We start from the raw sequence: 27,880 nt of genomic DNA on the forward strand, positions 1-27,880 counted from the left end.
TGTGGGAAAAATTCACTTTAATTCCTTGTCCAGCTGCTCAAGACCCCGCTCACATTTAGATCCATCGAGGATCCAGTCTCCAACCCCTCTGCCAAGAGCCAAACCATCCTGTGAGAAAATCCTGTTGTACTTTATGCAAGATCTTGGGCAAGAGGCGATGCTGAGTCTGCAGGGAGCCGGGATCAGGAGTCTGCTGCCGTCCCCAGAGGCACCGGGAGCTCCCTGATGTGACAGCCCCGGTGTCACCCCCAGCCCTCCTGAGCCTGCAGGATCAGGGATCAGAGCGGGGCACACGAGGCGAGGGCAGGACAGCGAGAGCGAATTCCACGGGCAGGAGGGGAAGCCCCAGGATTTGGGACGTGGAGAAAGCAAGGCCAGAAGAAGGAAGGTGGATGAGGACACGCAAAGCTGCTCTTGGGAAAGGCCCGAGATGCAAACCGCGAGCTGACTCACACAGGGGCTTTCTTAATCAAAAGCCTCCAAAAGCCGAGCTGGCGTTTGGCTGCTGGATCAGCACAGGGAGCTGCTCTCTGTGCCACAGCCCTGCCTCCTCCAGCCAGCACCGAGCCTGTTCTCAGGCCCTGTTCTCAGGCACAGTTCAGTTCTCAGGCCCTGTTCTCAGGCACAATTCAATTCTCAGGCACAACAGCCAGCGACAGGTCCCGGCCAACGCGGAGCCGCCGCCGTTCCCACCGCAGGCGCTTTGGCCTCAGGCTCTGCAGCACTCTTGGGTTTATTTATTCAGCTTCAGCAAACTCCTAAGATGAAAGTGAGACCGAGGAGTGTTTTATTAAGAAAGAGTCCATCATTATTTCTAAGAAAAAGAAAAACAAACATCTTTGTGTCCTTGAGACGGCGTGGAGGCGTCTCGGCCTGGATTCTCCTCGGAGCACGGGGCCCACGCACGCTCCTCCTGCAGCAGCCCCAGGACTGCGGCCTCAGCTCTCGCTGCACATCAGGCAGCTCCAGATGATTTTGCTTTCTCTGGATCTGTCTTGGTCATGATGGAGACTTTATCTTGCTTCTTTTCCATGCCCTGCCTGCCTTCCCTGGCTCAATCTCTGTTGCTGAGACCCTCAGCCACCTCCCCTCTGCCAAATCCCTGCTCTGGGCAGCAGGCCTGAAGCTTGGCAGGTCAAACCCACCCAGAGAGCGAGTCCAGACTGCCTGGAGAGGCTTTCAGGTGCTCTGAGTCACAGCTGAAGCTCCGGGTAGGAAAAGGAGAGGTGTCAAAACAGAGGAGCCGGGGAAGGGCGTGTCACAGATCCATCACCTCCTCTTCCACGGCTTTGTCCTGAGATTGCACATACTTCTCCTGCACTGCCAGGGTGCTGATAACGCACTAATTAAGGAAAACGAGGGGCTGGGCTCAAACACTCCCTTCTGCAGGAGCTCCGAGTTCCCAGAGAGGAACCTGCCCAGCCTCACATTAGCCCGAAGGCCATCAGGAAGAGGCAGCATCATCTGAGCTACTTCTGGCTCTGCCTGATCCCAGCAAGCCCAGGAGAATCAATTGTACGGTTTGAAGGAGAAGGAAAGAACCCATCCAAGGGAGGGTGAGGGAGGAAAGTTGTCAAAGGACTCCTGACACATTCAGGGTTTCAATCAGCAACAGCTTTGGTGGTTTTGGTGAGGACAAGTGTAAACCCAGTCCCCACTCTATCACCCACCAGGTGATGGCAACAACCACCTGGGCCTGCAAATTCCACCTTTGTCCCCCAGCGAGAGAGAAATTTAACTCAACAGCACAGAGGATACGAAGAGAAGTGGAAATCGGCCCCCACAGCTGCCGACATCAGCGCCTCCAGGCTCCGGTGCTCCTGGTCCCCGAAGGAATATCCATTGGCCTTGTCCACGGCCTGCATCACCTGCCGCATGCTCTGCTTGTCCTGGGGAGGGACACGGCTCCCTGGGCAGCTGCTCCTGCCCCACAGGCAGCAGGGCTGGGCTCTGCTCCGCCCGACAGCGCCCGAGGCCCCGCGACACCAGCAGGGACAAACAGGGACACTGGTGACACCCTCCACCCTCTCATTGCCTTTCATCACCTGGCCCAGCCCATTTGCCTGCTGACACTTCTGCCAGCTGCCTGATTAAGGACATTTCCAGCCCTCCCTCCCCAGTGTATTCCTCCCAAACTTCTCATTATTCGCTGCCCCCTAATTTAACACGGTTCTGGGTGATCCTCAGCCCAGGCCAGATGAAGGAAGGGGAGCCTGGATTCCCCACCCCAGGACACAAGGCCCAGGTAGCCCCAGGCTCATCAGCCTTTCTCCTTCCTTTGGCTGCCACAGATCATTTCCAAGCCTGGGTGTGTTTCCCTGTTTTCCCAGCTCTGAGTCTGTTCACAGCTGAGGTTTCCAGCCCTGTGGCTCCCAGCAGACAAAAAGCAGCTGCTGCACAAGCAGGGCTCCCTGTTCCCTCCTGCTGGGTCACCTGGACGTTGAGTGGCACGAAGGACACCAGGCTGTAGTCCTCGATCACCTCCACCAGCTTCTCGTTGAGGCGGCGGAAATTCCTGAAGAAGGGATCGGAGGCCAAATGGTCAAGGAGGTAAGAGAGGTCCAGGACCTCGGTGTAATAGTCCAGGTTGAAAGCTGCAGGGAAACAGGGAGCTCTGGAGGCAAGCTGGAAGCTGAAGAGCACAATGGGACCCACAGAAGTTTCCCCCATTCTCACCCAGCCGATTGGTGCCAGTTGCACATCCCTCCCCCACAAACTCCTCTGTCCAAGGCCAGAACGGAGCCCTGAGCCACCCTGGCCAGTGGAAGGTGTCTTTGTTGAGGGAGGCAGCGGAGGTGAGGTTTGAGTGCCTCCACCCTGGCCAGTGGAAGGTGTCTTTGTTGAGGGAGGCAGCGGAGGTGAGGTTTGAGTGCCTCCCCCCGCAGCACGCTGTGGCTCTGGGGGATTCCCTTACCCAGCTTCCCGTACTGCTCGATCAGGTCCATCTTGGAGAGGACATTGACGTGGGGCAGCTCCACGTGCAGCATGGTGGAGAGGGAGGTGCAGAGCACGGAGATGAACTTCCCAGGATCTGTGCAGTAGTGGGAATCCACCAGGTGCACGGCAGCCAGCTGAGAGCAGAGGCACAAAGGGACACACACGGTCACACCTGTGACAAACCCGTGGGACAGCGGCCACAGGACCTGACTGCAGCTCCTGGGGAAAGCAGCACCCAGCTCCCACCCCCTGCACACAAAACACAGCAACAGGGAATCCTGGAATGCTTTGTTTCAGAGGGGACCTCAGAGCTCACCTGGCCCCAGCCATGGCACCTTCCACCATCCCAGCCTGGCCTTGGGCACTGCCAGAGATCCAGGGGCAGCCACAGCTGTGCCAGGGCCTGCCACCCTCACAGGGAACAATTCCTGCCCAATATTCCCACCCAGCCCTGCCCTCTGGCACTGGGAGCCATTCCCTGTGTCACGTCCCTCCAGGCCTTGTCCCCAGTCCCTCTCCAGCTCTCCTGGAGCCCCTGCAGGCCCTGGAGGGGGCTCTGAGCTCTCCCTGGATCCTCCTCTGCTCCAGGTGAGCACATATCCAGGTGTATAAAGTGTCCATTGCCACATTCCCACCATGGATGGGCTGTGGGGAGGCTTTTAGAGCTCCACCAACAGCACCACAAGAAACTCCAACCTGCAGCTGCTCCCCCTTTTCCCAGGGTTTCTCTCTCTGCAGCTGAAGTTTCCACACTTGTCTGGACTCTGCAGGGTTTTTGGGGTGGCAGCTGGGGCAATCCTGAACAGCACAACTGTCTCCAGATCCCCCCAGCACTGCCCAGGCCCACGCAGGAGCAGTGAGTGCAGCACACCTTCTGCTGGGAGACTCGACTGCGGTTTGCACTAATGATTAATAGTTACACTAACGAGCAGTTTGATTCCCTGGGTTTTGTGTGGCTGGAACAATGTGGTCCCAGAGCTGGGGAGGTCACTCCAAGCCAGGGCTCTGAGGGTGAGTCACAGCAGCAGAGCCCAGCCAGTCTGGGGCTGCCAGGCAGGTGTGAGCACCTGGGAGAGCAGAAACCAGCCCTGTAAATGCCTTATATTAGCAACTCCAATTCCATGTCCACTTATTCCAATGAAAACAAGCTCTAATGTGCAGATTCCCCGTGACATTCTCAAGCAAATGAAGTCGCCCTTCTTGCTCAGAGCAGCCAGGGTTTGCACGGGGATGGTGCAGAGCTGATCTCAGCTGCAGCTCCCGTTGGGCAGGAGCCCAGAGCACGTCCCACGGGCTGCAGGAGGAGCCTGGCACGTCCCCTGCGTTCCTCAGGGCAGCACCAAGGCACCCAGCATGCACACAACCCCTCTCTGGATAAAACAGGAGGTGCTCCTTGTCCCGTCCCTGTGAGTGTTCAGGGACAGGCTGGAGTTACCTGGACTCCTGAAGGTGTCCCTGCCCACGGAATGGGCTGGAACAAGATGGGCTTTGAGGTCCTTTCCAACCCAAAGCATTTGGGGATTTTGTGCAAAGCGTGAGGAAGGGATCTGTGTTCCTGCTCCCAGCCCCACTAAAAGCCCTGACAGGCCATTCCTTTGCCAATCTCTCCCAGCAAGAAAAAGGGTAAAATTCCACTCCTCCCCTGGTAAAGCCCCTTCCCACGAAAGGCCAAGCAGCTCCTGAAGACAACCACGAGCACCCTCAACCCCAGGGCTGCCAGGTACTGACCCAGCCCATCCCTACCCTGAAATTCCACTTGGCCAGCTGGGCAAAGACGTTCTTCAGGGCCTCGTGGTGGGTGTAGAGCTCCACCTGCCCGGGGCAGTCGAAGAGGACGTAGTGTCCCCGCAGGCCCTGCAGCCTGTCCCGCAGCCAGTCTGCGTTGGCCTCCAGGTACTCCATGCAGTAGATGAGGCCCCCGTTGGGGCCCAGCCCCAGGCTGCCCATGACGTCGGGCAGGGTGACGAGCTCGGCGATGTCCAGGGCGCAGGGCCAGGGCAGCGCCTCGTTGGCCGGGTCCAGGTTGACCACGGCCACGCTGCGGCCGATTCGGCTCAGGAAGTCCCGCATGGCGTGGCAGTAGGTCGTCTTCCCGGAGCCCGGTGGCCCGATGACCACCTGGCCAAAGGCCAGCGAGCCGCCCCTGCTGCCCTCAGCCATGGTGGCTGATCCCCGCCTCGGCTGAGGGGGGACAGCGGCTCCTCAGCGCCTGCCTTGATGGGGATGGCTGAGGCAGCGAGCGAGGAGAGCCTGCGGGCCCATTCCTGACCCAATCCCTCCTTCCTTTCTCTGCTCGCATCCCCCTCACCATTCACCATTCCCTTCCCCAGCACCCCCTTTTCCCCAGCACCCCGTGGATCCCCACGTCCCTTGGTCCCCGCCACCCCATTTAGCCCCGAGATCCCCTCGCGTCCCCTCCTTCCTCACTCCCGCTTCCTCCCCACATCTCCCCTCCTTGCCCAGACCGCTTCAGCCCCTGATGAGCCCCCCGGTCCCGGTAATTCCCCCCTGTCCCGGTATCCCCCCTGTCCCGGTATCCCCCCGTCCCCGCAGGCCGCTCACCGCCGCCGGTGTCCCCGCTGTGGGTCCGGGTGGCCGCGGGCCCCGAGCGCCGCGTTCCGGGCGCGGAGCGGCCGCCGGTGCCACAGCGCCCCCTGGCGGCCTGGCGGACTCGAACCCGCGGCTCCGAGTCCGGGCAGGGTCGTGGGTTCGAGTCCCGGGACCCGCTCTTGTCCCTCCAGCGTAGCCCCAGCCCCGCTTTTTCCAAACCATAGAATCAACTGGATTGGAAAAGGCCCCTGAGTCCATCGAGCCCTACCTCTAAACACCACCATGGCACTGAGTGCCACGCCCAGTTCTTTCCTTAAACACCTCGGTGGACAGCAACTCCACCAGCTCCCAATGTCTAATCCCCGCTTCTGTGAAGAAATTCTTCACAATGTCCACCCTAAACCTTCCTGGAGCAGTTTAACACAATGTCCCTTTGTCTTGCCACTGACTGACGAGAAGAGCCTGGCTCCCACCTGGCTACACGCTCCTGGCAGGTAGGAGGAGGAATTGCTCCCCGCATTTTCCCCCTGCACCCCTTAAGGAAGTCACACTCAGCCCTGCAGCACACAGGGACGGAGCTCTCCCCTCTGCCTGGGCCAGGCGAGCGGGGCAGAGCAGCCTGGAAAGCACCGCTACCCACAACCCCAGGGCCTCCCGAGAATTCCTCCGCAGGCTGCCAGGACTTTCATCCCCACCTTTCATCCCCACCAGCTTCCCCAGCAGCGTGGGACGGCCACGCCCGAGCAGCAGGACAGTTACCGTGCCCTGTCTGTACTTGTCCTTTCCTGGCTCTCAGGCCGCCCTCAACTGCGAATTCTGCTTTTTCATCCTCACTAAACACACACGTGGCTTGATCCCAGCACGAATATAAGTTTCAACCCCCCAAAATCCTTCCCCATTCACACAGAACACCATTTCCTTTAATCTGAAGGGCTCGGTTAATGGGGAAAAGAAAAAACCCACCGTGGTAGCTTTTGTCACAAATCTGTATTTTTACTAAAAATAAATCTATAAAGGCCCTGCTTCACACTGAGGCCAGGAGCCAGCCTGGACTGGGGAGCAGGACAAAGGCTGTGCTCAGCGTGGCTGGGCTCTGAGGCTGCCCAGGGCGGGGTGGGACGCTCGGACAAAGGCCATGTCCTGTCTGTACTTCATGGCCGTGGGGGGCTGGCGCCGGAGCAGCTGGTCACCCATGTCCTGGGGCTCGGGCTCATCGTAGATGGTGGAGATGACAACAGAACTGTCCCCACGGGGCTTCTTCCTCCTGATAAAAGTTGGCAGCTTCTCCCCGTGGTAGCTGGAGGGAAACAGGAAAGGTTTGGTTGGAGGGGCCATCAGACATCCCTGTGCTTCCCAGCTCGTTTCCTGGAAGGGTTTGGGTTGGAAGGGACCCTAAAGTTCCACCCCCTGCCACGGGCAGAGCCCTTCCACAGAGCTGCACGTGGTGCCAGCCCTGCTCCGCTGAGGGAAGAGCAGCGTGTTCGGCTATGGAGTGCTGTGGGATTCCCCAGCTGCGCAGAGAAAGGTCCCTGGGACAGCCCTGACCCCACACAGCTCCCTTTGCACCTCTCAGCTGCCGCGAGCCCCGGGAACAGGAGCTGGGAGGGCACTTGGGTACTCACCCCAGCCCCCTCTTGCACCGGGGGTTCTGCCCCTCGTTATCCAGAGCTTCGGCCATCCCAGAGTTGCTGCTCCCCAGGCCCAGCCCCTCTGTCCAGCCCTGCTGCTCCAGGACCTTCCTGCCAAAGCCCTGGCAGAGGGAAAAAAAAAACCATCACACGCTTGCTGAACAAGAGCTCATCTTCCCAGAGCCTTCTGCCCTCTTCCCGCAGACCTCTCCACCTCCTCACCCACGTCCTGTGGGCATCACCCTGGCTCAGCCCTTGCTGCCCTGAGCAGGCACCAGAGCTCACCTTGGTGTGTCTCTCGAAGGAGCCGACGTGCTGCCCTGCCACAGAGCCATCCTCCAGCCCGTCCCGCAGCCGCTGCTCCAGCCACATCCGCACCGAGTCCCGGGCGTCCTTATCCCCTCCATCTGGGGAGAGAGCAGCCAGAGTCAGCACAGCTCAGGGAGCCTGCTCGCCACCACCATTTCCCCCAGAGCGCCAGCAGAGGAGGCAGAACCTGTTCTTTTTGGCAAGCCTTGCTGCCAGACCAGAAAAACGTTGTTGTTTCAGGTTCACTGACAGCTTGGATGCTTTCAAAGAACGGCAAAGAGCTCCCAGATTCTGCATGGTCAGAATTTCCCTGGTTTCCCTGGGGTGGGGTGGCTCAGCTCTGATACCTTTGTCATAGTAGATGCTCATGTCCACGTCCCAGTCATCGGCTGTCTGCTCATCAAAGTCTGCCAAGAGAAGGGAAGCAGCACTTTGGGTGAGGTCTGGCACAGGGGAGCTCTTTGCTGCTGGCCCAGCTCCCTGTTTTCTCCAACAAAATGGGAAGGAATCACAGAATCATTGAGGCTGGAGATCCCCATTCAGTCCAACCGTGACCTTGTCACCAGCCCAGGCCACCGAGTGCCACGTCCAGTCCTTCCCTGGACACCTCCAGGCATGGGGACTGCACCCCTCCCTGGGTCTGATCCCCTTTCCATGGGGAAATTCCTGCTGCAGTCCCCCCTGAGCCCCCCTGGCCCAGCCTGAGGCCGTTCCCTCTCCTCCCGTCCCTGTTCCTGGGAGCAGATCCCAAATCCCCCCGGCTGTCCCCTCCTGCCAGGGACTTGTGCAGAGCCAGAAATTCCCCCTGAGCCTCCTTTGCTCCAGCCTGAGCCCCTTCCCAGCTCCAGCCCCTGCCCTGGGCACTCCCCAGCCCCTCCATGTCTCTGCTGCAGCGCTGGACGCAGCACTCGAGGTCCAGCAGCACAGAGGAAATGGCATTAGCGACTCCCCAGATGCCACTGCCCACCCGAGAGGCTGCCAGCAGCACCACAGGGGTCTCTGGGGGGGTCCCTGTGCCCAAGGGAAGGCTCAGAAGCCATGGCAGGGTGTTGGTGGCTCCAGCTGACCCGACCCTTTGAAGCTCAGTGACACAAACACCAAGGTCACCTCCGTCCTGCTCCTGCCAGAACTGGGCATCTGTGTAGAACACGAGGCCAGAGCCGCCCTTCTCCCACTTGAGCTCGATCTCCTCCTCGAAGAGCCGCTCCCGCGCCCGCTCCTGCTGCGTCACGTCCTCGTGCAGTGCCTCGTGCCTCTGCCACTCCTCACACGTGTCATCGTCCTGCAAGGACAGCTGGATGGAGCTGGGGCCACCAGCACAGTCCCCATGCCACACGTGTCATCGTCCTGCAAGGACAGCTGGATGGAGCTGGGGCCACCAGCACAGCCCCCATGTCACACGTGTCATCGTCCTGCAAGGACAGCTGGATGGAGCTGGGGCCACCAGCACAGTCCCTCCTCACAGGTGTCACTGGGGTCACAGTCCCTCCTCACAGGTGTCACTGGGGTCACAGCCCCTCCTCACAGGTGTCACTGGGGTCACAGCCCCTCCTCACAGGTGTCACTGGGGGCTCCAGCAGGTCCCTCCCCGCCCGCTGGCCGTTCCCAAGGTCCCTCAGCAGCTCCGTGGCAGAGCCGGGCCGGGCGCTCAGGCCCCGACACGAGGGATGAGCTCAGCCCTGACTAACGCCACTGCCAGAGTCAGCAGGAGAAATCCCACAGCACACCCACCCCACGGGCCCCACCTGCCCTGCACTGATGCCCATTTAAGGAGCAGCAGGGCTGGAGCTGGAGTCAGCACTAGCGAGGAATTAATTCCACTGCAGCTGATCCCTGGGGAGATTGCGTGGGCTCCCAGGAGCAGCTCCCTGGCACAGAGCTGGGCACAGCCATTAACCAGCCCAGGAACAGCCAGGAAACAGCCTGGGAGAAGCAGCTGGAGGAGTCTGGTTAGTCTGGAGAAGAAAAGACTGAATAAAAAGCTGGAAAAAGGAGGGAACAAAGCGCTCTCTGTGCCCCGTGTTGCCAGGAGAAAGTAATGGGGTGGAATTGCAGCAGGGGTTTGGCATCTGAGTGCATTGTGGTGGAGGAAAGAACGGGAATGGCTTGCCTGGGGATGTGTAATGACACAGGTTTGGGAGAACAGGCCAGACAGGCGTCTGCCAGGGACAGGGGTGGGATGGCTCCTGCCCTGCCCAGCTCTCCAGGAGCCTTTGTCACAAAAGCCATTTTCCTCAGAGTGACTAAACTCCAGGGCAGGAGCGTGTGAGGTCAGCCCTTTGTGCAGCTCTGCACGTCACTCCCAGCACACCAACGGGGTCCCCAAGCTCTGTCACAGTTCCCAGCACACAAATGGGGTCCCCAAGCTCTGTCACCTCAGTTCCCAGCACACAAACAGGGTCCCCAAGCTCTGTCACAGCTCCCAGCACACAAACAGGGTCCCCAAGCTCTGTCACAGCTCCCAGCACACAAACAGGGTCCCCAAGCTCTGTCACAGCTCCCAGCACACAAACAGGGTCCCCAAGCTCTGTCACAGTTCCCAGCACACAAATGGGGTCCCCAGGCTCTGTCACAGCTCCCAGCACACAAACAGGGTCCCCAGGCTCTGTCACAGCTCCCAGCACAGCAGAGCTGTGCCCACGTGCCAGGCAGCAGGGCAGGGTCTGCTGGGCAGCACCAGCCTCCCCTCTGCTCCCCCTCAGATCAGACCCTTTGGGACCACCCTGAGCAGTTCTGGGGGCTCCAGGCCCCCCTGTGGTGAACAATCTCATTTAAAACTGCTTTTAACGAGCCATTTATCCAACTGAGAGGTTAAAAATGAGCTCTGAGAGTGGGACCTGCCCTCACAGCTCCAACGGCTGAGCCTGGATGGCGCTGGAATATTCCACTTACATCACCCGAGCTCGACTCCTCTTCCTCCTTCTGCTGCCCCTCCTCAAGGTCCTGGGGCCGGGCTGGCTGAGTCAGCCCCACGGGCTCCTCTCCCTCGGTGATCTCATCCCCTGCAGCCGTGTAAACTCCTCCTTCCTCAGCCACCGTCTCAGTGCCCTGGTATTGGAAGGGCACGTTCCCATACCTGCGGGACGAGCCACTCCTCGGGAAATCCAGCTGCAGCTTCTTGATGAGGCGGGGGGGCAGGCGGCAGGCCCGGATCAGCTCCAGGAACACGCCCAGGGGGGTGCCCACGTTCCCAAAGGGCATGAACGAAGGGGGGTTGAACTCGGGCAGCCGCTTCAGCTCCGCCTCGGTGACACATCCCCCGGGGACTGATCCCCCGGGGACACTTCCCTCGGTGACTGATCCCTCGGTGACAGATCCCTCGGGGACACATCCCCCGGGGACACTTCCCTCGGTGACTGATCCCTCGGTGACACATCCCTCGGTGACACATCCCCCGGGGACACATCCCCCAGCAGCTGCCCTGTCCTCGCTGCTGGGAGACACCTGGGGGGCTGTGGGAGAGCAGGGATGGGTTTGAGGGGTTCAGGAGAGCAGGGGGGGTTTGGGGGTTCAGGAGAGCAGGGATGGGTTGGGGGGTCCAGGAGGGCGGGGGGGGTTTGGGGGTTCAGGAGGGATGGTTTGGGGGTTCAGGAGAGCAGGGATGGTTTGGGGGTTCAGGAGGGATGGTTTGGGGGTTCAGGAGGGATGGTTTGGGGGTTCAGGAGAGCAGGGATGGTTTGGGGGTTCAGGAGGGATGGTTTCGGGGTCCAGGAGAGCAGGGATGGTTTGGGGGTTCAGGAGAGCAGGGATGGTTTCGGGGTTCAGGAGGGATGGTTTCGGGGTTCAGGAGGGATGGTTTGGGGGTTCAGGAGGGATGGTTTCGGGGTTCAGCAGGGATGGGATGGTTGATGGTTTGGGGGGTCCCGCACCCCACTGCGGGTGGGTAAGTCCCGGCGCTCCCGAGTGGGAGGGGGATCAGCAGAGCCCAGCCGGGCTCTCCCCGCCCCGGAGCAGGTTTAAAGCGTTCAGGGAGCGGAATGAGGAGTTTTCAGCCCCCGGTGCCCCCGGGACCCCCGCCCCCCGTACCTGTCCCGGGGCTCAGGCGGACCCTGCGGATGAGGCAGCGGCCGGGCAGCGCGGCGCCGCCGGGCCCGAGCCAGCGCTTCCCCGAGTACATGCGGACGAAGCTGCGGGCCCGGCCGGGCCGCCCGGACACCAGGCACGAGCAGGTGCGCGGCGCCGAGGCCCCCCCGCCGCCGCCCGCTGGCGGGCGCTCGGGCCGGTGCCGGTAGTGGAAGCAGAGGAATCCGCCGGCCTCCAGGAACTGGCTGAAGTAGGCGCGGAGATGCGCGGAGCGGAGCGCGGCCGGGATGCCGCTCACCAGGCAGTACCGGGCCGCGCCGCCATCACCGCCGGTGTCGCTGGGAGCCGCCATCTTCGCCCGACGCTGCCGGCGCGCGGTGATGACGTAACCGCGCGACGCGGGGAGGAGGGCGGCGCCTGGTGGCGGAGGAGCGCGCGGCAGGCGCGGAGTGCTGGGGGACAGGGACAGAAACCGGGGGGGGCAGGGGACAGAAACCATGAGGGGTGTGACAGGGCCTGGGGGGCACAGGGACAGAGACCGTGAGGGGGTCCCAGGGATGGTGACAGAGACCCTGGGGTGCCACAGGCCTTGGGGACCAAGGTACCCCATTGCTGTGGGTTTAACAGGGCCCAGGCTCACATGGCCGGCCTGACAAACTCTGAGGGTCACAAGCCCCGGGGGTTTCAGGGGCTGGGGGTGTCTGGGGGTGTTCCTCATGCCCCACCAGGGCTCTGGCCCTGTCCCCGTTCAGTGCCAGGACCTTTGCTGCCAGCAAAGTGGGGGCTGTGGGGATCCCGTGGGGCTGAGGGATCCCGTGGGGATCCTGTGTGGCTGTGGGATCCTGTGGGGCTGTGGGATCCTGTGGGGATCCTGTGGGGCTGTGGGGATCCTGTGGGGCTGTGGGGATCCCGTGGGGCTGTGGGGATCCCGTGGGGATCCTGTGGGGCTGTGGGGATCCTGTGGGGCTGTGGGATCCTGTGGGGATCCTGTGGGGCTGTGGGGATCCTGTGGGGCTGAGGGGATCCTGTGGGGATCCTGTGGGGCTGTGGGATCCTGTGGGGCTGTGGGGATCCTGTGGGGCTGTGGGATCCTGTGGGGCTGTGGGATCCTGTGGGGCTGTGGGGATCCTGTGGGGCTGTGGGATCCTGTGGGGCTGAGGGATCCTGTGGGGCTGAGGGGATCCTGTGGGGATCCTGTGGGGCTGTGGGGATCCTGTGGGGATCCTGTGGGGCTGAGGGGATCCTGTGGGGCTGAGGGATCCCGTGGGGCTGAGGGGATCCCGTGGGGCTGAGGGGATCCCGTGGGGCTGAGGGCATCCTGTGGGGCTGTGGGGATCCCGTGGGGCTGAGGGGATCCTGTGGGGCTGAGGGGATCCCGTGGGGCTGAGGGGATCCCGTGGGGCTGAGGGGATCCCGTGGGGCTGGGGGGATCCTGTGGGGATCCCGTGGGGCTGCCCGGGCCTGGCGCTGCCCGTGGGCACTGAGGTGAGTCAGGCGTTCTCTCTGGGTGGAAAAAGGCCGTCACGGGCTGACGCAGCGCCTCTTCCTCACACCGCGCTGCCAGCCAAGGTTCCGGCTGTTTCCATGGGCACGGGAGGCTTTGGTGCAGCCTTCCCCACACCTCAGCTGTGCCAGCCATGGAAATGGGATTTGTGCCGTGGCAGCCGGCTGAGTCAGAGCTGCCGCCTCTGACAACACCCACGGGAGAGGCTCAACACCTGGACCCCAACACCTGGACCCCAACACCTGGACCCCAACACCTGGACCCCAACACCTGGAGAAAGGTGAAATGTCGGGATTTGCCCCCGGGAATTCCTGTGTGCTGGGAGCACCCAGGGGCTGTTCATCCAAAACACCAACATTTTATTAAAAAAATAATTTATTGCATCTTATATACAAACCACACAAATGTTCACTTATAAAATACTGACACCTCACCTGCTGGAGGCAGGAGGAGCGAGTTTTCCAGGTGTGCACCTGGCTCTAACTCCAGGGAGGGAGGTTTGGATCTCCCACTAAAGCAGCTCTGCTCGGGTTTAACTTTTCACAGTCAGGAAAGCCCAGAGCCCCACATGAGGTGCAGTAGGTTTAGGTGTTCCTAAATGCTCTTAATCCTGTTGTATCTCATGGAATTATGGAGGAAAAAGGGAATCTAATGAAAAGGGGGGTGAGTCTGTACACCCTGTAGGATTTAACACTCTGGCTTTTTCCCTGAAGAAGTTTCCTGAGTATTTCTGAGATTCCAAGCACAGAAGCCAGACCTAGAGCTCATTCCCTAATGTTTGCCCTCGGTTGGTGATCCCACGGCTGTCAGGCACCGTGGGACCAGGCTGAGGACAGCCCTCACTGCCTGGAGCTCACAGCAAAATGAGTGAAACCCGGGGCCAGGGCAGGGAACCCCATGGCCACACACACTCCCAGCACTGGAGACCGCCCAGGCAGAGCCGCAGCTGCTTCCCCAGGGCTGCTCCAGCCCCAGTGAAACACAGCAGAGTCCGGAGAGCTTCTCCCCAGCCCCTGCTCAGCAGGGCAGGGGCAGCCACGGGGCCTGTGGCCACCCTGCCACCTCGAACAGCATCTCCACCAGCAGCTCCCCCATGCCGGCGTCCCCGATGACGGGCCGGAAGAACAGATCGGTGACGAGGGCGGCGGGGATGGATCTCGAGGAGGAGGTGACCCGTAAGATGCGGGAGAAGCGGCCCTGGCCCTCGGGGTGCAGCAGCTCCCGCAGTGCTCGCTGGGCTTCCCACTGCAGGCTCTCGATGTAGAGCGGAGCCCTCAGCCCGGGGATGGCTGCGAGGGACAGGAGGGAGAGAGGGAGATGAAGGATGGGAAACAGCTCCAGGTTTCTCCCAGTCCCACCCTTCTGCAGTTCTCAGAAGGGATCTTTGGGGCCACACACACTTAAGGAGATGCACACACTGAGGCATAGCTGCTCCAGGGATGCTGTGTGAGGGAGGGAAAGCACTCAACAGGCAAAATCACGCTTTCAAAGTAAAGGAATCCAGGATTTATTTATTGTCTGCAGATCGGGCAAAGGTTCTGACATCCTTCCTTCCTGCCTCCCAGTGCATTTAGGAATGACAAGAGTTAGGGAAAAGGTGACCAGCCCTTTCTGCCCTCACACCTGCCCCTCTCTGAGCATCTCCAAGCCACGAGGCCTGGGTTCATCTGGGAAGGTGGTGGAGTCCCTATCCCTGGACACGGCACTCAGTGCTCTGGGCTGGTGACAAGGAGGGGAGTGGCACAGGGCGGACTCCACGGTCTGGGAGAGCTTTTCCAGCCTCAGCGACTCTGGGATGCCGTGATGGTGTGCCCAGCTGCCAGCGCTGGCCAGCAGAGCCACGAGGGCCTGGCACTCACCTGGATTGAAGAGGATGGCTCCCCTCAGGTAGGTGAATTCGCTGGGGCTCAGGTCCAGCCTCCAGAAGCTGTTGAGGCACCACTGCAGCCGCTGCACGGCAGCCAGCGTGGGCTGCGTCCCCTCGGGCTCCTGCCCTTTGCTCTGGCCGCTGAGGAGGATCTTCTTGAGCATGCTGGGGGCCGGGGCCTCCATCACCTCGAAGGTCACCATCTCCTGCACCAGCCCCAGCAGGAAGAGGGGCACCCAGCAGCTGTCCAGCAGCAGCAGCTGATCCTCCCGTGGCAGCAGGTGGAAGGCAGCGACGTTCTTGACGAAGTTGATGGTTTTGACCAGCACGTCGGAGGCGGCCCGGCAGGTGACGTGCGGCGTTCGCAGGCACACGGCGCGGCGCTGGTGGCACAGGCAGCGCTGCCGGGCCCCTCCGGGGCGCAGCTCCTGGCTCAGCAGCGTGTACAGGATGGCGGGGTGCTTGTCCTTGCTGTGGCACTGGCACCTCTCACACTCCGTATCCACACCGGTGCTCATGGCTCAGCCGGCTGCTCGTCGAAACTCCCGTCAGCTGGCAGGAGAGAGGCGTAAAATCCCAAAATATCACAGATTCTCCCCGTCCTCCCAGCTCTGCCGGCCCGTGGCTGCTCGGGGCGGCTCTTATAGGGCCGGGTCACAGTGAACTCCCCTCCGCAGCCTTGACCGCCCTGATTAAGCAGCCCTCATTAAAACCACCCGTGGTTGCTGGGCTGATTGGCCGGGCCAGGCGAGCTCCCAGCGCGGTCAACGGCCGTTTTCTCAATGAATCGGCACGGGAGGGGTTGTGTGGCCTTATCAGGATTACCCAAACAGGATAAACAGAGTCATTACCCCAGGCTGTACCATGGCACCAAGGCCCCATGGAGCAGGTGTCGCTGCCAGGGTTCACAGACAAACACGGGGCGCTCGTCTGGGCCCGCGGCTCAGCGGCCTTGGCAAAGCGACCTGCAAGTTGTGGAAGTTGTGTTATCAGCGCCTGTTTGCCTGGCCTTGCTCGGGAGCCGCTTGTGCAGGAGGAAGAGGAACCTGGTGAACTGCCAGGCTGTGATGGGCCCGGGGCGGGCTCGTGTCTCTCACAGGAAACACAGGGAAAATTCTCCCCTTTGCAGAATGAGAGATAAAATTCTCGTATTTTCCCAATGGGAAGGGCCCCGGAGGTGCTGCTCGGCAGCCGCTGAACGCGAGCCCAAGCGGGCAATGACTGTTCAGTTTGTTGAGGCAAACGGCGGCAGCAGCTCTGGGCCCCTCGCCGCAGGACAGACACCGAGCGTGTCCCGGGAAGGGAGCGGAGCGCCAGGGGCGGCTGAGGGAGCAGCGGGGGCTCGGAACGGAGGAACGGAGGCTCGGGGCTCGGCTCCGGCCCTCAGCTCCCGGCCAGGAGCGGCCAGGCCCGGCACCCGCGGCCCGCCCCGCCCGTCGCCATAACAACCCCGCCGCGCCTCGCGCCCCGCCTTTTCCTGCGAGATTGACAGCGCTCGCGACCAATCAGCGAAGAGAGCTGCGCGGGGGAGCGCTGGGATTGGCGGGTGCGGCGCGTCTCGCGCTTCCGCCGCCGGTTGCGGTTCCGGTTCCGGTTCCGGTGGCGGCCCGGTGCGGGAGCGGCGGCGCGATGGGGCTGAGCGCGGAGGAGGCGGCGGAGCAGGAGGACCGCTTCGACGGGATGCTGCTCGCCATGGCCCAGCAGCACCAGGGCGGCGTGCGCGAGGTAGCGCCGCCGGCATCGGGAGCGGGAAGGGCGGGCAGAACCGGAGGAGCGAGCGGGGAGCGGCCCGGCCTCCTCGGGCCCCGCCCCGGCACGTGGAGCAGGGGACGCACGTGCGCTGCTCCTGGAGCGCCGATAACGGCCCCCGGCAGCGCCAGTCCCATCGTTAATTAGCGTGGTGTTAATGAGGCGCCTCCGGGCCGCCCTGAGCCCCCCGGGCCGGGCCGGGACCGGGACCGGGAGAGACCCCCGGGAACATCGAGCTCCCGTTCAGCCCCCAGCACAACCCCGTGAGGCCTGGCCGTGATCCTGGGATCCCCTCGTGCTCGGGATCTGCTCAGACACCCTGATCCCAGCCTAAACCCTCCCTGATCCCACCCTGATCCCAAATCCCACCCTGATCCCAGCCTGATCCCACCCTGATCCCACCCTGATCCCAAATCCCACCCTGATCCCACCCTGATCCCAAATCCCACCCTGATCCCACCCTGATCCCACCCTGATCCCAAATCCCACCCTGATCCCAGCCTGATCCCACCCTGATCTCACCCTGATCCTTCTGCTGGGGGCTCCAGGATCCAGGCCCTCACCTGCAGCAGGGCTGGCGGGTGTGGGAACATCCCACTCACAAATGACTTTTTAAAAGTGTTCCTGTAACAGCCCCTCGTGTTGTGGCAAAGCTCTGACTGAAAACCCTGCAGGACAGGATTCCTGGGAAATAAAGATCAGCCAGGTCCAAGGAGAATATGGGTTTCTAGAGGGGGTGTGGAGCTGCTGGTTCATTCACTGGTGATCCCTGGCAGCTGTAAAAATAAGGATTTTGCATGCTTTTAGGTGTGCAAAGAAGCACAATATATGTGTGTATATATGGGATATAGGTGTGTCTGCATCTGTAAATCCGTTCCTGCCTTGGGTAACAGCCTGGAATAAACTGCAGCAAACCACACAAACTCCTCCTCTGCAAGCTGGGAATCCAGGGCTGGATCTCCAGAGCTGGGTGTTCTTCAGGCAGGTTTTCTTCAGGGGCTGAATGCAGGGCGATGCTGGCACAGCCACAGATGGGGAGGACAAAGGATAAAGGCTGCTCCAGAGACACGAGGTGGCCTCACTGCTCAGTGACCTGGCTCACTGCTCCTTTTCTCTGCACCCTCTCCCTGTTCCCCAGCTCGTGAACACCTTCTTCAGCTTCCTGAGGAGGAAGACGGATTTCTTCACCGGGGGAGAGGACGGAGTAGCAGAGAAGGTAACAAACAAACCTTCAGCCTTTAACTCTTCTCCCTTCCATCCCACCCGTGCCTGTGCCGTGCCAAGGGTCCCCTGCTTGGACAGCTCCCAGCATCTGGGGGCAGGTAGGCAGCTCCTGAGGGCAGGAGACCCAGAGCTGCCCCTGTCAGAGGTGAGGAGCGCACAGTTCCCTGCTCGCCTGGTGGCACAGCGCGGGTTTCTGGCCAGGCTCTGGCCAAAGGCTAGTTTGGAAAGCAAAGCTGCCAGACACACTGACTTAACGGTGACACAGCAGGTGATAACCCCACGTTACCTCGTTTGTTCAGCTCAGGAAAAGCACAAAGTCCACGGCTCTGCACAGGCAGCTGCCCCTTGGCTGGGCTGGGGAGCCTGGACGGAGCATCCCCATCTCCTGCAGGGCAGCTCTTGCTGGGTCTGGAGGAGCTTTAAGGGCCTTTGGACCCAAAACATCCTGTGGTTCTCTGAAAGAAAGAAAGGCGAACCCTACTGCCACTTTTCTTAGAACAGAGAGCAAATCTCTCCCGTTCCTGGGGGCTGTGTGATCCCACTGGATCAATTCAGAGGGGCTACTGTCCTTGGCAAGTGTGTGCCTGTGGAAGAAAAGGCTCAGTGCCCTTGGGTGGTGGCATGTGTCAGAACGCTTTTTGGCCTCCTGGAAAAGCGCTCTGACACCGTGGCACCCACAGCAAACGGGGAAGGAGCTGCTTCCCCAGTCCTGCTGAGCCCTGGGCACGAAGGAGAAAGGAGAGGGGGAGAAATGCATTTTTTGGGTGCCATTTCAGCAGGTTTGTGTGGGGTGAGGGAGGTGTGGACAGTGACATGGACAAGGTCAGGCAGTGAAGACAGCTTCCTCACCATGGATGATCGGGTTGGGAACAGGCTGGGACGTCCTGGGGGATGCACATTTTGCATTCTGTACTCCAGGAGACGCTGGAGTTGAGCTGTGTAAACAAACCTTGTTTGTAGAGCAGAGCAGAAATACCCAGTGCTTGCTTACAAACTAAGTTTGCCGGGAAAAGGTTCTGGATTTTCCCCCTACCCTGAAGCTCCTGGGATGTTTATAAATAAATTTTCCCTCTCTAATTCCTTTCTGAGGATCTGTCTCTGTTGTTTTCTGGGGCAGACCTCAGCTCACCTACGTGCTGCTCTGCACAGCACCCCTGGCCTTATCGAGCCTGGGGCAATTCTCTGGCTCCCTGCCTGTGTACTCAGCTTTCCCGCTGAGCACGCGGCCCTTGGCATCAGAGACCTTGGGATTTTGCCTCCCAGAGTCACAACAACCTCTGGAGAATTGGGAGGCGAGGCTGAAACAAAACATTTACGGTGGAACTCACCCCTCAGTGTAAGAACACGGGGCTGTTTCAAGCATTTCTCCTCTAAATCATGGCACTGGGCTCCTTCTGGAGAAAAGCCCCAGGTGTGGAGAGGTCAGAAGGAGGTGAAAAAGTTGGATCTGGTGTGTCCAGCTGTCCTGGAGGTGTGGAGTAGCTTCAGATGGCTGGGGTGGGCATCAGCTCGTCCTGCTGGAATTGCACAAAGGACAAAATAAGTGGAGGATTTTTATTTCACTGTTATCTCCTGGAAAAGGAGATTCTAGTTACTCTAGTAACTAGTTACTAGTTACTAGTCCCTAGTCCCTAGTTACTCTGTGTAACTAGGGAGGACTACATTTAAATATTTCCAATTTTCTCTTTTTCCCTCCCTTTTCACTTCCTCTTCTGTTTTTTGAATTGAAAAATCTCTAGATTTTCAGTCAAAAAAAAAAAGAAAAAAAAAAAAACCTGAGCAAAGATGAAGGGAAAATTCTCACCATCTGTGTGACTCAGCAGATGTTCTGTGCTCCTCAGGAGACAGAGTTTGAAGTGGCTGGTGTTTTTTAACCCCCAGCTGATCACAGAGGCTTTCAGCCACCACAACAAGCTGGCGCAGAAGGAGCGCAGGGAGAAGAAGGCGCGGCAGGAGGCCGAGCGGCGCGAGAAGGCCGAGCGCGCCGCACGCCTGGCCAGGGACGGGCAGCAGCCCAGCGAGCCTCGCATCAAGGAGCTCACAGAGGAGGAGGCAGAAAGGCTGCAGCTGGAAATTGACCAGGTGAGAGCCGTGTCAGGGGTCTGCAGGTGCCTCTGGCCTCCCTGTGGCTCTCAGGAGCTGGAGCGGCTCAGGCTTGCTCTTTGTCCAAGTGAGACGAGTTCCCCCTGGCAGTTCCTCTTCTAAGGGCTGAAAATTCCCTCTTTCCAACGTGGGATGCAGTGAGTGGCGCTCCTCAGCCTGAGCTGAAAGGCTGAGGCCATCTAGTGCCAGCTCAGGAGGTGACACAAAGTGCCAGCTCTTGGCTGAGCGTGTTCCTGCTCTTCTCTTTTCCAACAGAAGAAAGAGGCACAAGGGCAGGGTAACAGTGTCCCAGTGAAACCCTCAGAGGAGGAAGGGGAATCTTCAGATTCCAACAAACAGGTAAAACTCGGCTGGAGATACTTTAGAATCATAGAATGGTGTGGGTTGGAAGGGACCTTAAAGCTCATCACACCTTCCACTGCACCAGGCTGCTCCAAGCCCTGTCCAAAATACACGCTTGGAAAATACAAATTAGAAAATTTGGCTTTAATACACATTTAATTCCTAAATGTGCCACTACAGAGGGCTTTTGGTTTTTTGGGTTTTTTTTTTCCTTGTAGTCATGTTGTATCAGAAGCAGCTATTAATTATGGAGCTAAATTTAAGTGGATATAAAATACAAACAAGTGACCTGCAATCCTTATAAAACCTAAGAGCTGTTGTTATAGTGGAAACTGGAAAAGCTTTTCTTTACACTTGAATTGCTTAGGGAACAGATGATGAAGAGGAAGATGAGAAGGATAAAGGAAAACTTAAACCCAACTCTGGGAATGGAGCTGACCTCCCAAATTATAGATGGACACAGACTCTTTCAGAATTGGATGTAAGTAGTGCTTTGTGACCAGGATCTGAGGAATCTGAGACAGGCAATACGAGCAGGTGCTGGTGAGAGATGAAGCCAATTCCCTGTGTCTCAGTTGCCTCTGGAAGCTTGCTGGAAACAGCAGTGTTTCTGTGTCTGGGGGAGAGCCTGGTAACTCAGTAAAATTCCCTGGAGTTGTAGTTTGCCAAATTTTGGTCTTGTTTTAACCAGGCATTAAAATCTGCTTCCCTTTTTATGGTCCCTTTCACCTCCTGCTCACTCAGTACCTCAAGGAAAGGAGTCCCTGCTCTGTCTGGCTCTGGTGAAACCAAGGCAGAAAGGCTTGGAACAGCAGCTTGGGAGGGTCAGGAGGAATTTCCCTGCCCAGCTCCTGAGATCTGCTCCTTTTTGCTGCAGCTGGCTGTTCCCTTCAAGGTGAGCTTCAGGCTGAAGGGCAAGGACGTGGTGGTCGATATCCAGAGACGCCGCCTCAAGGTCGGCCTCAAGGGCCACCCTCCTCTCATTGATGGGGAGCTCTTCAATGAGGTCAAGGTGGAGGAGAGCTCCTGGCTCATTGAGGATGGTAAAACAGTCACAGTGCACCTGGAGAAGGTAAAGCAGGATGGGCTGGGCAGGATTCAGGCTTGGCTGCCTCTTCTGGGCTCTCGAAACAGGACCACCGTGCTTGTCCTGGGCACAGTGGTGCCACTGGTAGTGGGTGTTTAAGTTCCCCTGTGTTCAGCCTAATTTTATTCAGCTATTCCAGGATATCCAGTGTATTTCTCAGCAGTTCAGGAAAAGCTGGAAGGAAATCAGTCATTTTAATGTTGTCCTTTAGTGTGTTTTGACATCTGTCAGTGACACAAAAATCCAGGGACAGAGGTCCTTGTGTCCCTCCTTGTGTCCCCTCTGGGCCTCTCCAGGTGGTTTGTTGTAATCCCATTTATGTCATGCCAAACAGGACATCTGACATTCTCTCAGATCTTCCAGCTGTGAAAATTTAGGCTGCCTAAAGTAGTTTGAAACAAAAATACCTTTTATCTCTGTTCAGATTTTACCAATATTTAGAAAACTGTCAAATAAAGCTTGATTCCATCATTTTTTATCCTGTGACTGAGACTTAAGAGCCGTAGAACAAGTCCAAGAAAGATAAACTGGTTTTGCTTCTTTGTCCTCTAGATCAACAAAATGGAATGGTGGAACAAACTGGTCTCCACAGACCCAGAAATCAACACCAAGAAAATCAATCCAGAGAATTCAAAGGTAAGAATTCTTCTGTTTTATGGGACAGAACCTGCTCAGCAGTTAGGTCAGTTTGGATCTAATTTGGATCTGTCAGTTGTCAGACCTGGACAGCGAAACTCGCAGCATGGTGGAGAAGATGATGTACGACCAACGACAGAAATCCATGGGGCTGCCCACCTCTGATGAACAGAAGAAGCAGGATATTTTGAAGAAGTGGGTACAGCTCATTCCTCTGCATGGCTTTGCCTTCCCAAGCACCTTCTCCTCTTCCTCTCTGGCACAAATTAGGGAACAGGGAGCAGCCTGGCCTTCAGTGCTAGCCACGCTCACATCTGCACAGTCACTGTGTTGCTGGTCAGCCACCAGTGTCTGTAAAAGCCTGGTGGGAGAATCTGGGAATAGCCTGGCTTTGGGATTGTCTTACCCTGCTGAGTTCAAGTCCTGAAGGCACGTTTAGAACTCGAGGTGCCACCTCTGCTGAACTTTACCATGGTCTTGATTGGGGTCTAATCTCCCTCGGTAGCCAGCTAATCATCCCTCCCTCCCTCCCTCCCTCCCTCCCTCCCTCCCTCCCTCCCTCCCTCCCCTTACCCCCAGACAGTTGTCCCCAAGCCACCTTTATGGCTTTATTGCCCTGGTTGGCATCAACGCTGTGTGGCAGGGAAATGACTCCTGGACCTCCCAAGGCCATTTGGGAAGGTGTGGAGGCAATTCTGGGTCACGCAGCTTCTTCAGCAAGCAGCCCCACACCTTATCTCTGGGTGAAGGATTACCGTGCCTGAGCTGTCTCCTTGCTCCCCTTGGCTTTATCTCTAGAAGCTTCTCTGTGAAGCTGAGAGGGGTTTGAGCAGAGCAGGCTTCCCTGGTGGTCAGGGGGATGGCTTCCTCTGCTCCCAGGGAGCCACAGGACACCTCACTGGCAGGGTCACTTGTTTGGTGCTCTGGAAGTTTGGCTGGCAAAGGATGGAGAGGAAGTTTAGACTTTGTCCAGGGCAAAGGAGACTCGGTGACAGCCATGTGGGTGCTGATGTCTGCCAGTGGAGCTCTCCTGGCTGCCAAACAAGGACAGGATCCTCACAGCACAGGTGGCCCTGGGCTACGGGGGCGTTCCAGGGGAAGCCCTGAGATGGGAACACAAAGGAGACCAAGCTGCCCTTACCTGCACGTTGTGTGTGAGTCCTCCACAGGGCTGTGAGGTGTTGTGTCCCTTGGGGAGCAGAGCAGAGGAGCCTCTGTGTGCACTGGGCACTCCTGGGCACAAATCACAGCCCTCAGAACTTCCCAGTGTGGCAGCCTGAGTCCAGACAGTCCCTGGAGGGTGTCCCTGTCCATGGCAGGGGGTGGGAACAAGATGATATTTAAGGTCTCTTCCAACCCACACCATTCTGTGATTCCCTCTGCTGGGAGTGCAGTACATTTGAAATCAGATTGCATCTGGTTTGAAACCAGATTCCTCTGGCCATGTCCTCCCTGAATTTTTACTGTCAGAGCACTGGGGATATTCCCTGTATTCCCAGTAAAGATGTCAGCCTGGAGCTTCAGCCCTAATCTGCCTTCACCATCTCCCCTCTGCCCCTCAATCTGCTGATTTAGGCAGCCTAAATCAGAGGTAACAGCAAAGGGGGTGTGTTTGATAATTAACAGTTCCCGTGTGTCTGGACTTGCTGACCTGGTAAACCAGCAGGAATGCTGCTCCCACTGACCCGAGGGAAGGTCCAGGGAATGTGTCCCAAGGAGCTCAGCAGAACCCTCCCTCCACAGTGCAGGAAGCAGAAATCCTTCCTTCCCCAGACTGAGCTGTTTGGCCCCTGCTGAATCACCCAGACTCTTGTCTTTGTTTTCCTTGCAGATTCATGGAACAGCATCCAGAAATGGACTTTTCAAAGGCTAAATTCAACTGAGCTCTCCCCTTTCCCCCCTTTCAGTCAGCCCATTGAATGGGGCAGGATATGTATGGTTGGATATTCCTCACCTTGGGCAAGTAAAATTTCAGCATCCCCCACCCGAGCTTGCTGTGGAGGCACCTGTGCAGAGTCACCCTCAGAGTCCTGGGGAGCAGAAGGCAGGGCCCCAGAGCAGCTCCAGAAGGAGCCATCTGGCACAATTCCCAAAGGGCAGCGAGGAGAGAAGGAGGGGTTAGAGCAAAAAAGGGGGTTAGGGCTGGGAGAGCCAGACCTGACAGGTTTGGGGATGAATCCTCAAGGTATTGCTTCGCTTGCTCTTTGTCACTGGCAGAGATCCTGAGATCTACTCCCTCCTGTTCTCCTGTGAAAATAAGGGTCAGTTTATTTTGTAAAATAAATCTTTTTTCTGCCTTCCTGGGAAGGGAAAAGAGCAGTTTAAAAGCACAGCTGTTGCAGTGGAGACAGACCCTGCTTCTCCTTGCTGCTGCTCCTGTTTGTGCTGGAAGCAGCTGGAGCACTCCAGGGCTCCCAGCACAGCTGGAGAGCTCAGCCTGCTGTCCTAGAGCAAGGAGAGGCTGGAGTCTGTGGGTGGGAGAGGATGTGGGGGCTTTGGGGATGCTGTTGTTGCTGGGAGTGTCTCCTGCCTCTTTTCCCAGAGCTGTGTGGCGTGCGAGCTCCCGCTGACGGGTGGCATCACTCTGCATGTTCATTCTTCGTTAAACTGCAGTGCAACATAAAGGAAAACAGTGGAATGTCTCGGGCAGAGCGTGTGGTTTCTCTGGCAGAAGGGATCTGGGATCCAGGCTGGGAGGGAGAAGGAGGGGGTGCCGTGCCTGTGCTCTCTGCAGCCGCCTGTGAGCAGCCCTCCTGCTCCCAGCTCTGATGGTCTGTCCCTCCCTCGGAAGGGGCAGTGGGAGCTGTGTCTTGCTCAGGAGCTGCTGAACCCCATTCCCAGCCAAAACCCTCGGGACTGCCCCAGGGTGGCTGTTCCAGGGCACGTCACCACACCAGGAAGCCACCCTTGCCCCAGGTCTCCTTTATGCCGAGCTAACGAGGAGAGTGTCAGGAAATCCTGGGCTCTCTCCCACATCTGCTGCTGTGGCTTTTCCTTCTGCCTCCCCCAAACACTCCCAGCACCTCCCCGAGGGATGGGCACAAACGGCTGAAAATCCCATTTGGGCAAAGTCCAGACAGCAGCACCTGGCTTGGTGGGGCTGTTCTTTGAGCAGCAGGGCACCGTTGGCAGGAAGGCTCTCAGTTTTACAGGCTCCTGGGTTAAAAAGCAGCCCCCACCCAGCAGAGCAGTGACCTTCAAGTGCACAAGGACCCAGATCAGGGCAGCTGCCTCTGGAGTGCTCTGGCCCAGGTCACTGACACACACCTTCCTTCTCCCTGCACGCACCTGCCTGTCCTGCTTTGGTCCTGGTAAAATAGCAGCATCTCCTGTTTTTGTAAAAAAAGCCAGACTGTGCTGGATTTGAAGGTTTTAGCCCCAGAACGAGCTGCCTGCCTGTGCAGTGAACCCTGGTTTGTGGGACAGGTGAGCTGGGAGGGCCGAGCTGCTCTGGGGCGTGACAGGCTGTCACTGCTGTGCTGCTGCTCCCTGCCGGTGCTGGAGCTGGGGGAGCAGGGCCAGACCTTGCACCTGCAGCAGAATCCACATCCCAGCGCCAGCCCCTCCTCAGGGACAAGCACGGGCAGGCACCAGGCCAGCCACAAACCAGCAGAGGCCACGGCACCACCCCAATCCCACCTGCAGCTTTGTTCTTTCCCCGTTTCCTCCTCGGCCCTGCATCCTGCAGCAGAACCCTGAGCCTGGCCCGGCAGCCCCTGGGTCTGGGAGCATGGTGGGAGAGCTGTCCTTGTCCTTTGGAAGTGCAGAGCTCCCTGAGTGTTCCCAGAATCCTGGGGCTCTTCTGTCCTCAGCCACTGTGAGCCACGGCAGCCTTGGGGAAATCCCAAATGTGCTGGTTCTGGTGGCAGCTGAGAGAAGACAGAGGAAAGGCAGCACCAGGAACCCCAGGGAAGCTGGGCCAGTTTTTGGGAGTCAGGGGGGAATGGGGCCATCCCTGCCCTGACCCCTGGAGGAGGTGAATGGCCGAGCTGTGTTTGTGAACGTGGCTGATCCCAGAGCTGCCCCTGGACTTCAGCCCCTGGGCCAGCGGAACAGAAGGTGTTTTCACTGCTGGCCTTGTCCTCTGCAAACATCCCCCACCACCACCACCTTCCCCAGGCCACAGTGAACTGGGATCACCCTGTTGCTTTCCCTGGGATGAATCTGCCAGCTCTGAGCTCAAGGTTTGAGGAATGCAAACCCCACCTGAGGGACCACGGAGCGAGGCCCTGTCCTCCTGCCCAGGCAGGGAATGCCGAGCACCACCAGGAGCGTTGGGATCCAAACCCTGGGAGCACATCCCTGTCGTGGTGAGCCCCAGCACAGCAGGAGGGTGGTGCTGGACAGGGACAAGTCCTGAAGGTCCCTCTGTCTTTCCACACCCGTGTCAGGTCACCTGAGGAGCCGTTTCGGTGCTGCCACCAGCCGGAGGGCAGAGCCTGGAGCTCCTCACCTGCCCGGGGCTTTTGCAGGCACCACAGGCTCTGCAGTGAGCTTTCTGCAGGGTAAAGACTTGCCTGGCATTTGGGTTTTTGTCCCTAACAGCAGCTTCTGGCTTAGCTTTCGTTAATGAATATTGCAGCTCAGAGCGTTTGGGAAATATCCCAGACTCCAGGACTGCTTTGGGAAGAGCAATGGAACGGCAAAACCGCAGGGAAGGGCACAGGAACAGCGAGTGTTGGATGGTGCTGTGCAGTTTCAGGAGGAGCCCCAGCTGCTCTGTTACTGCAAGGACTGAGGGTCCATCCATCTGCTTCCTAACGTCTAAGCCACACTGAAATAAATAATTCAGCAGCTCAGGGTGTGGATGTGGAGAGGAATTTCTTTAACACCCCTACAGCCATTCCCTGCAGAGCTCCTGAGCTTCCTTCACTCGATCCTGGGGGACCTGGGCAGGACAGGGACCCCTCTGAGGTCACAGCATCGCAAGGACCGACAAAGTGGGAGTCTCTGGAGACTGCCAAATGCCAAAAGCCAGCCCCATAGAACCAAACAATGTCTTCAGGAAAAGCCAGCTGCTGAGTCAGGCTCCCAGAAGGAAGTGCCTGTGAGAGAGAGAACACCTCCACAGGTGTGTGGCCAGGTAAAGGCTCTCGTGTTTGTGAGACCTGCACCTGGGCAACCCAGTCAGATCACTCAGCAGAACACTCAATGCTCAGAGCAAAAACCACTCCAGCAAGAGCCAAGCCAGCTTCATCCACAGCAAAAGCCCCACGGATTAATTCCACGTGTGGATGTGAGCAAGGAAACCCACGGCCCCTGCAGCAATCTCCAACGGGAAGCTGCTGAATTCAGCTGGGCTGACAGGCCCCACCCAGCTGCTCTGGGGGCTCCAGACACAAAAACATCCCCAGAGACCCCTCCCAGCCGAGAGAAGGCAGCATTTACCTCTTCATGGCTCTGAAATCCTCCCAGGAAACACATCCTGGTCCTGTGCACCAGAGGGAAACCCCCACGGCCCCTGCCCCAGGAGGGTGAGGGAAGGTCAGCGGCCAGGAATGGAGCCCTGCAGGTTATCCTGGGATTTGTGCTGCAATTGGGAAGTGCAGAACTGGTCCTTCAAGTCACAGGGTCAGAGGCTGGGCCACCCTCCATCCCCCAGCTGATCCTGTGGAGCAAACCCCACACCTGCTGCCACGAGCTGCTGCCATCACAGGGACAATGTGGAAATTCTCCCCCCAGGCTCAGCTTTTCCAGAGCTCAGCTCCAGCATCGCCGCTCAGGGAAGGTCCAGGTTTCCCTGCAAGTCAACAAACACCTCCCCAGAGGCTCCTTCATTTGCATCCAGACACCAGCCTGGCATTCAGCATCCCCCTGCAGCTACCAAATGCACGAGAATGAATCAGCCACCACCCCACGAGCAACCCCCAGCCCACATCCCCAAGCTGATGAAAACAGGAACGTAGAAGTCACAGCACAGG

General features: G+C 58.7%; 4 protein-coding genes across 4 annotated transcripts; 1 reads left to right on the forward strand and 3 right to left on the reverse strand.

The window, feature by feature from the left end:
- GPN2 (GPN-loop GTPase 2) lies at positions 1 to 5,544 on the reverse strand. The gene is made up of 6 exons (XM_005529678.3): positions 5,500 to 5,544; positions 4,681 to 5,118; positions 2,915 to 3,071; positions 2,434 to 2,594; positions 1,759 to 1,889; positions 1 to 1,331 (listed from the first exon to the last, which is right to left on the reverse strand). Exons 2-6 carry the CDS (start codon positions 5,095 to 5,097, stop codon positions 1,259 to 1,261), a joined length of 939 nt encoding a protein of 312 aa, XP_005529735.1. The 5' UTR covers positions 5,098 to 5,118; positions 5,500 to 5,544; the 3' UTR covers positions 1 to 1,258.
- A 911-nt stretch (positions 5,545 to 6,455) lies between these two features.
- GPATCH3 (G-patch domain containing 3) lies at positions 6,456 to 11,799 on the reverse strand. Its single transcript, XM_088067323.1, has 7 exons — positions 11,451 to 11,799; positions 10,317 to 10,876; positions 8,532 to 8,706; positions 7,772 to 7,831; positions 7,401 to 7,522; positions 7,110 to 7,237; positions 6,456 to 6,784 (listed from the first exon to the last, which is right to left on the reverse strand). Exons 1-7 carry the CDS (start codon positions 11,797 to 11,799, stop codon positions 6,565 to 6,567), a joined length of 1,614 nt encoding a protein of 537 aa, XP_087923449.1. The 3' UTR covers positions 6,456 to 6,564.
- Positions 11,800 to 13,335: 1,536 nt separating this feature from the next.
- Positions 13,336 to 16,225, reverse strand: NR0B2 (nuclear receptor subfamily 0 group B member 2). Its single transcript, XM_005529797.3, has 2 exons — positions 14,811 to 16,225; positions 13,336 to 14,240 (listed from the first exon to the last, which is right to left on the reverse strand). Exons 1-2 carry the CDS (start codon positions 15,334 to 15,336, stop codon positions 13,969 to 13,971), a joined length of 798 nt encoding a protein of 265 aa, XP_005529854.1. The 5' UTR covers positions 15,337 to 16,225; the 3' UTR covers positions 13,336 to 13,968.
- Positions 16,226 to 16,403: 178 nt separating this feature from the next.
- Positions 16,404 to 24,602, forward strand: NUDC (nuclear distribution C, dynein complex regulator). The gene is made up of 9 exons (XM_005529677.3): positions 16,404 to 16,543; positions 17,706 to 17,783; positions 19,673 to 19,873; positions 20,150 to 20,233; positions 20,604 to 20,717; positions 21,114 to 21,308; positions 21,876 to 21,959; positions 22,036 to 22,154; positions 23,791 to 24,602. The coding sequence occupies exons 1-9, from the start codon at positions 16,448 to 16,450 to the stop codon at positions 23,840 to 23,842; spliced, it is 1,023 nt and encodes a 340-aa protein (XP_005529734.2). The 5' UTR covers positions 16,404 to 16,447; the 3' UTR covers positions 23,843 to 24,602.
- Positions 24,603 to 27,880: the final 3,278 nt, after the last annotated feature.

Source organism: Pseudopodoces humilis, chromosome 27 (genome assembly GCF_049639895.1).
Source record: "Pseudopodoces humilis isolate 2021_Gansu_Grassland_sample_001 chromosome 27, ASM4963989v1, whole genome shotgun sequence".
Classification (NCBI taxonomy): domain Eukaryota; kingdom Metazoa; phylum Chordata; class Aves; order Passeriformes; family Paridae; genus Pseudopodoces; species Pseudopodoces humilis.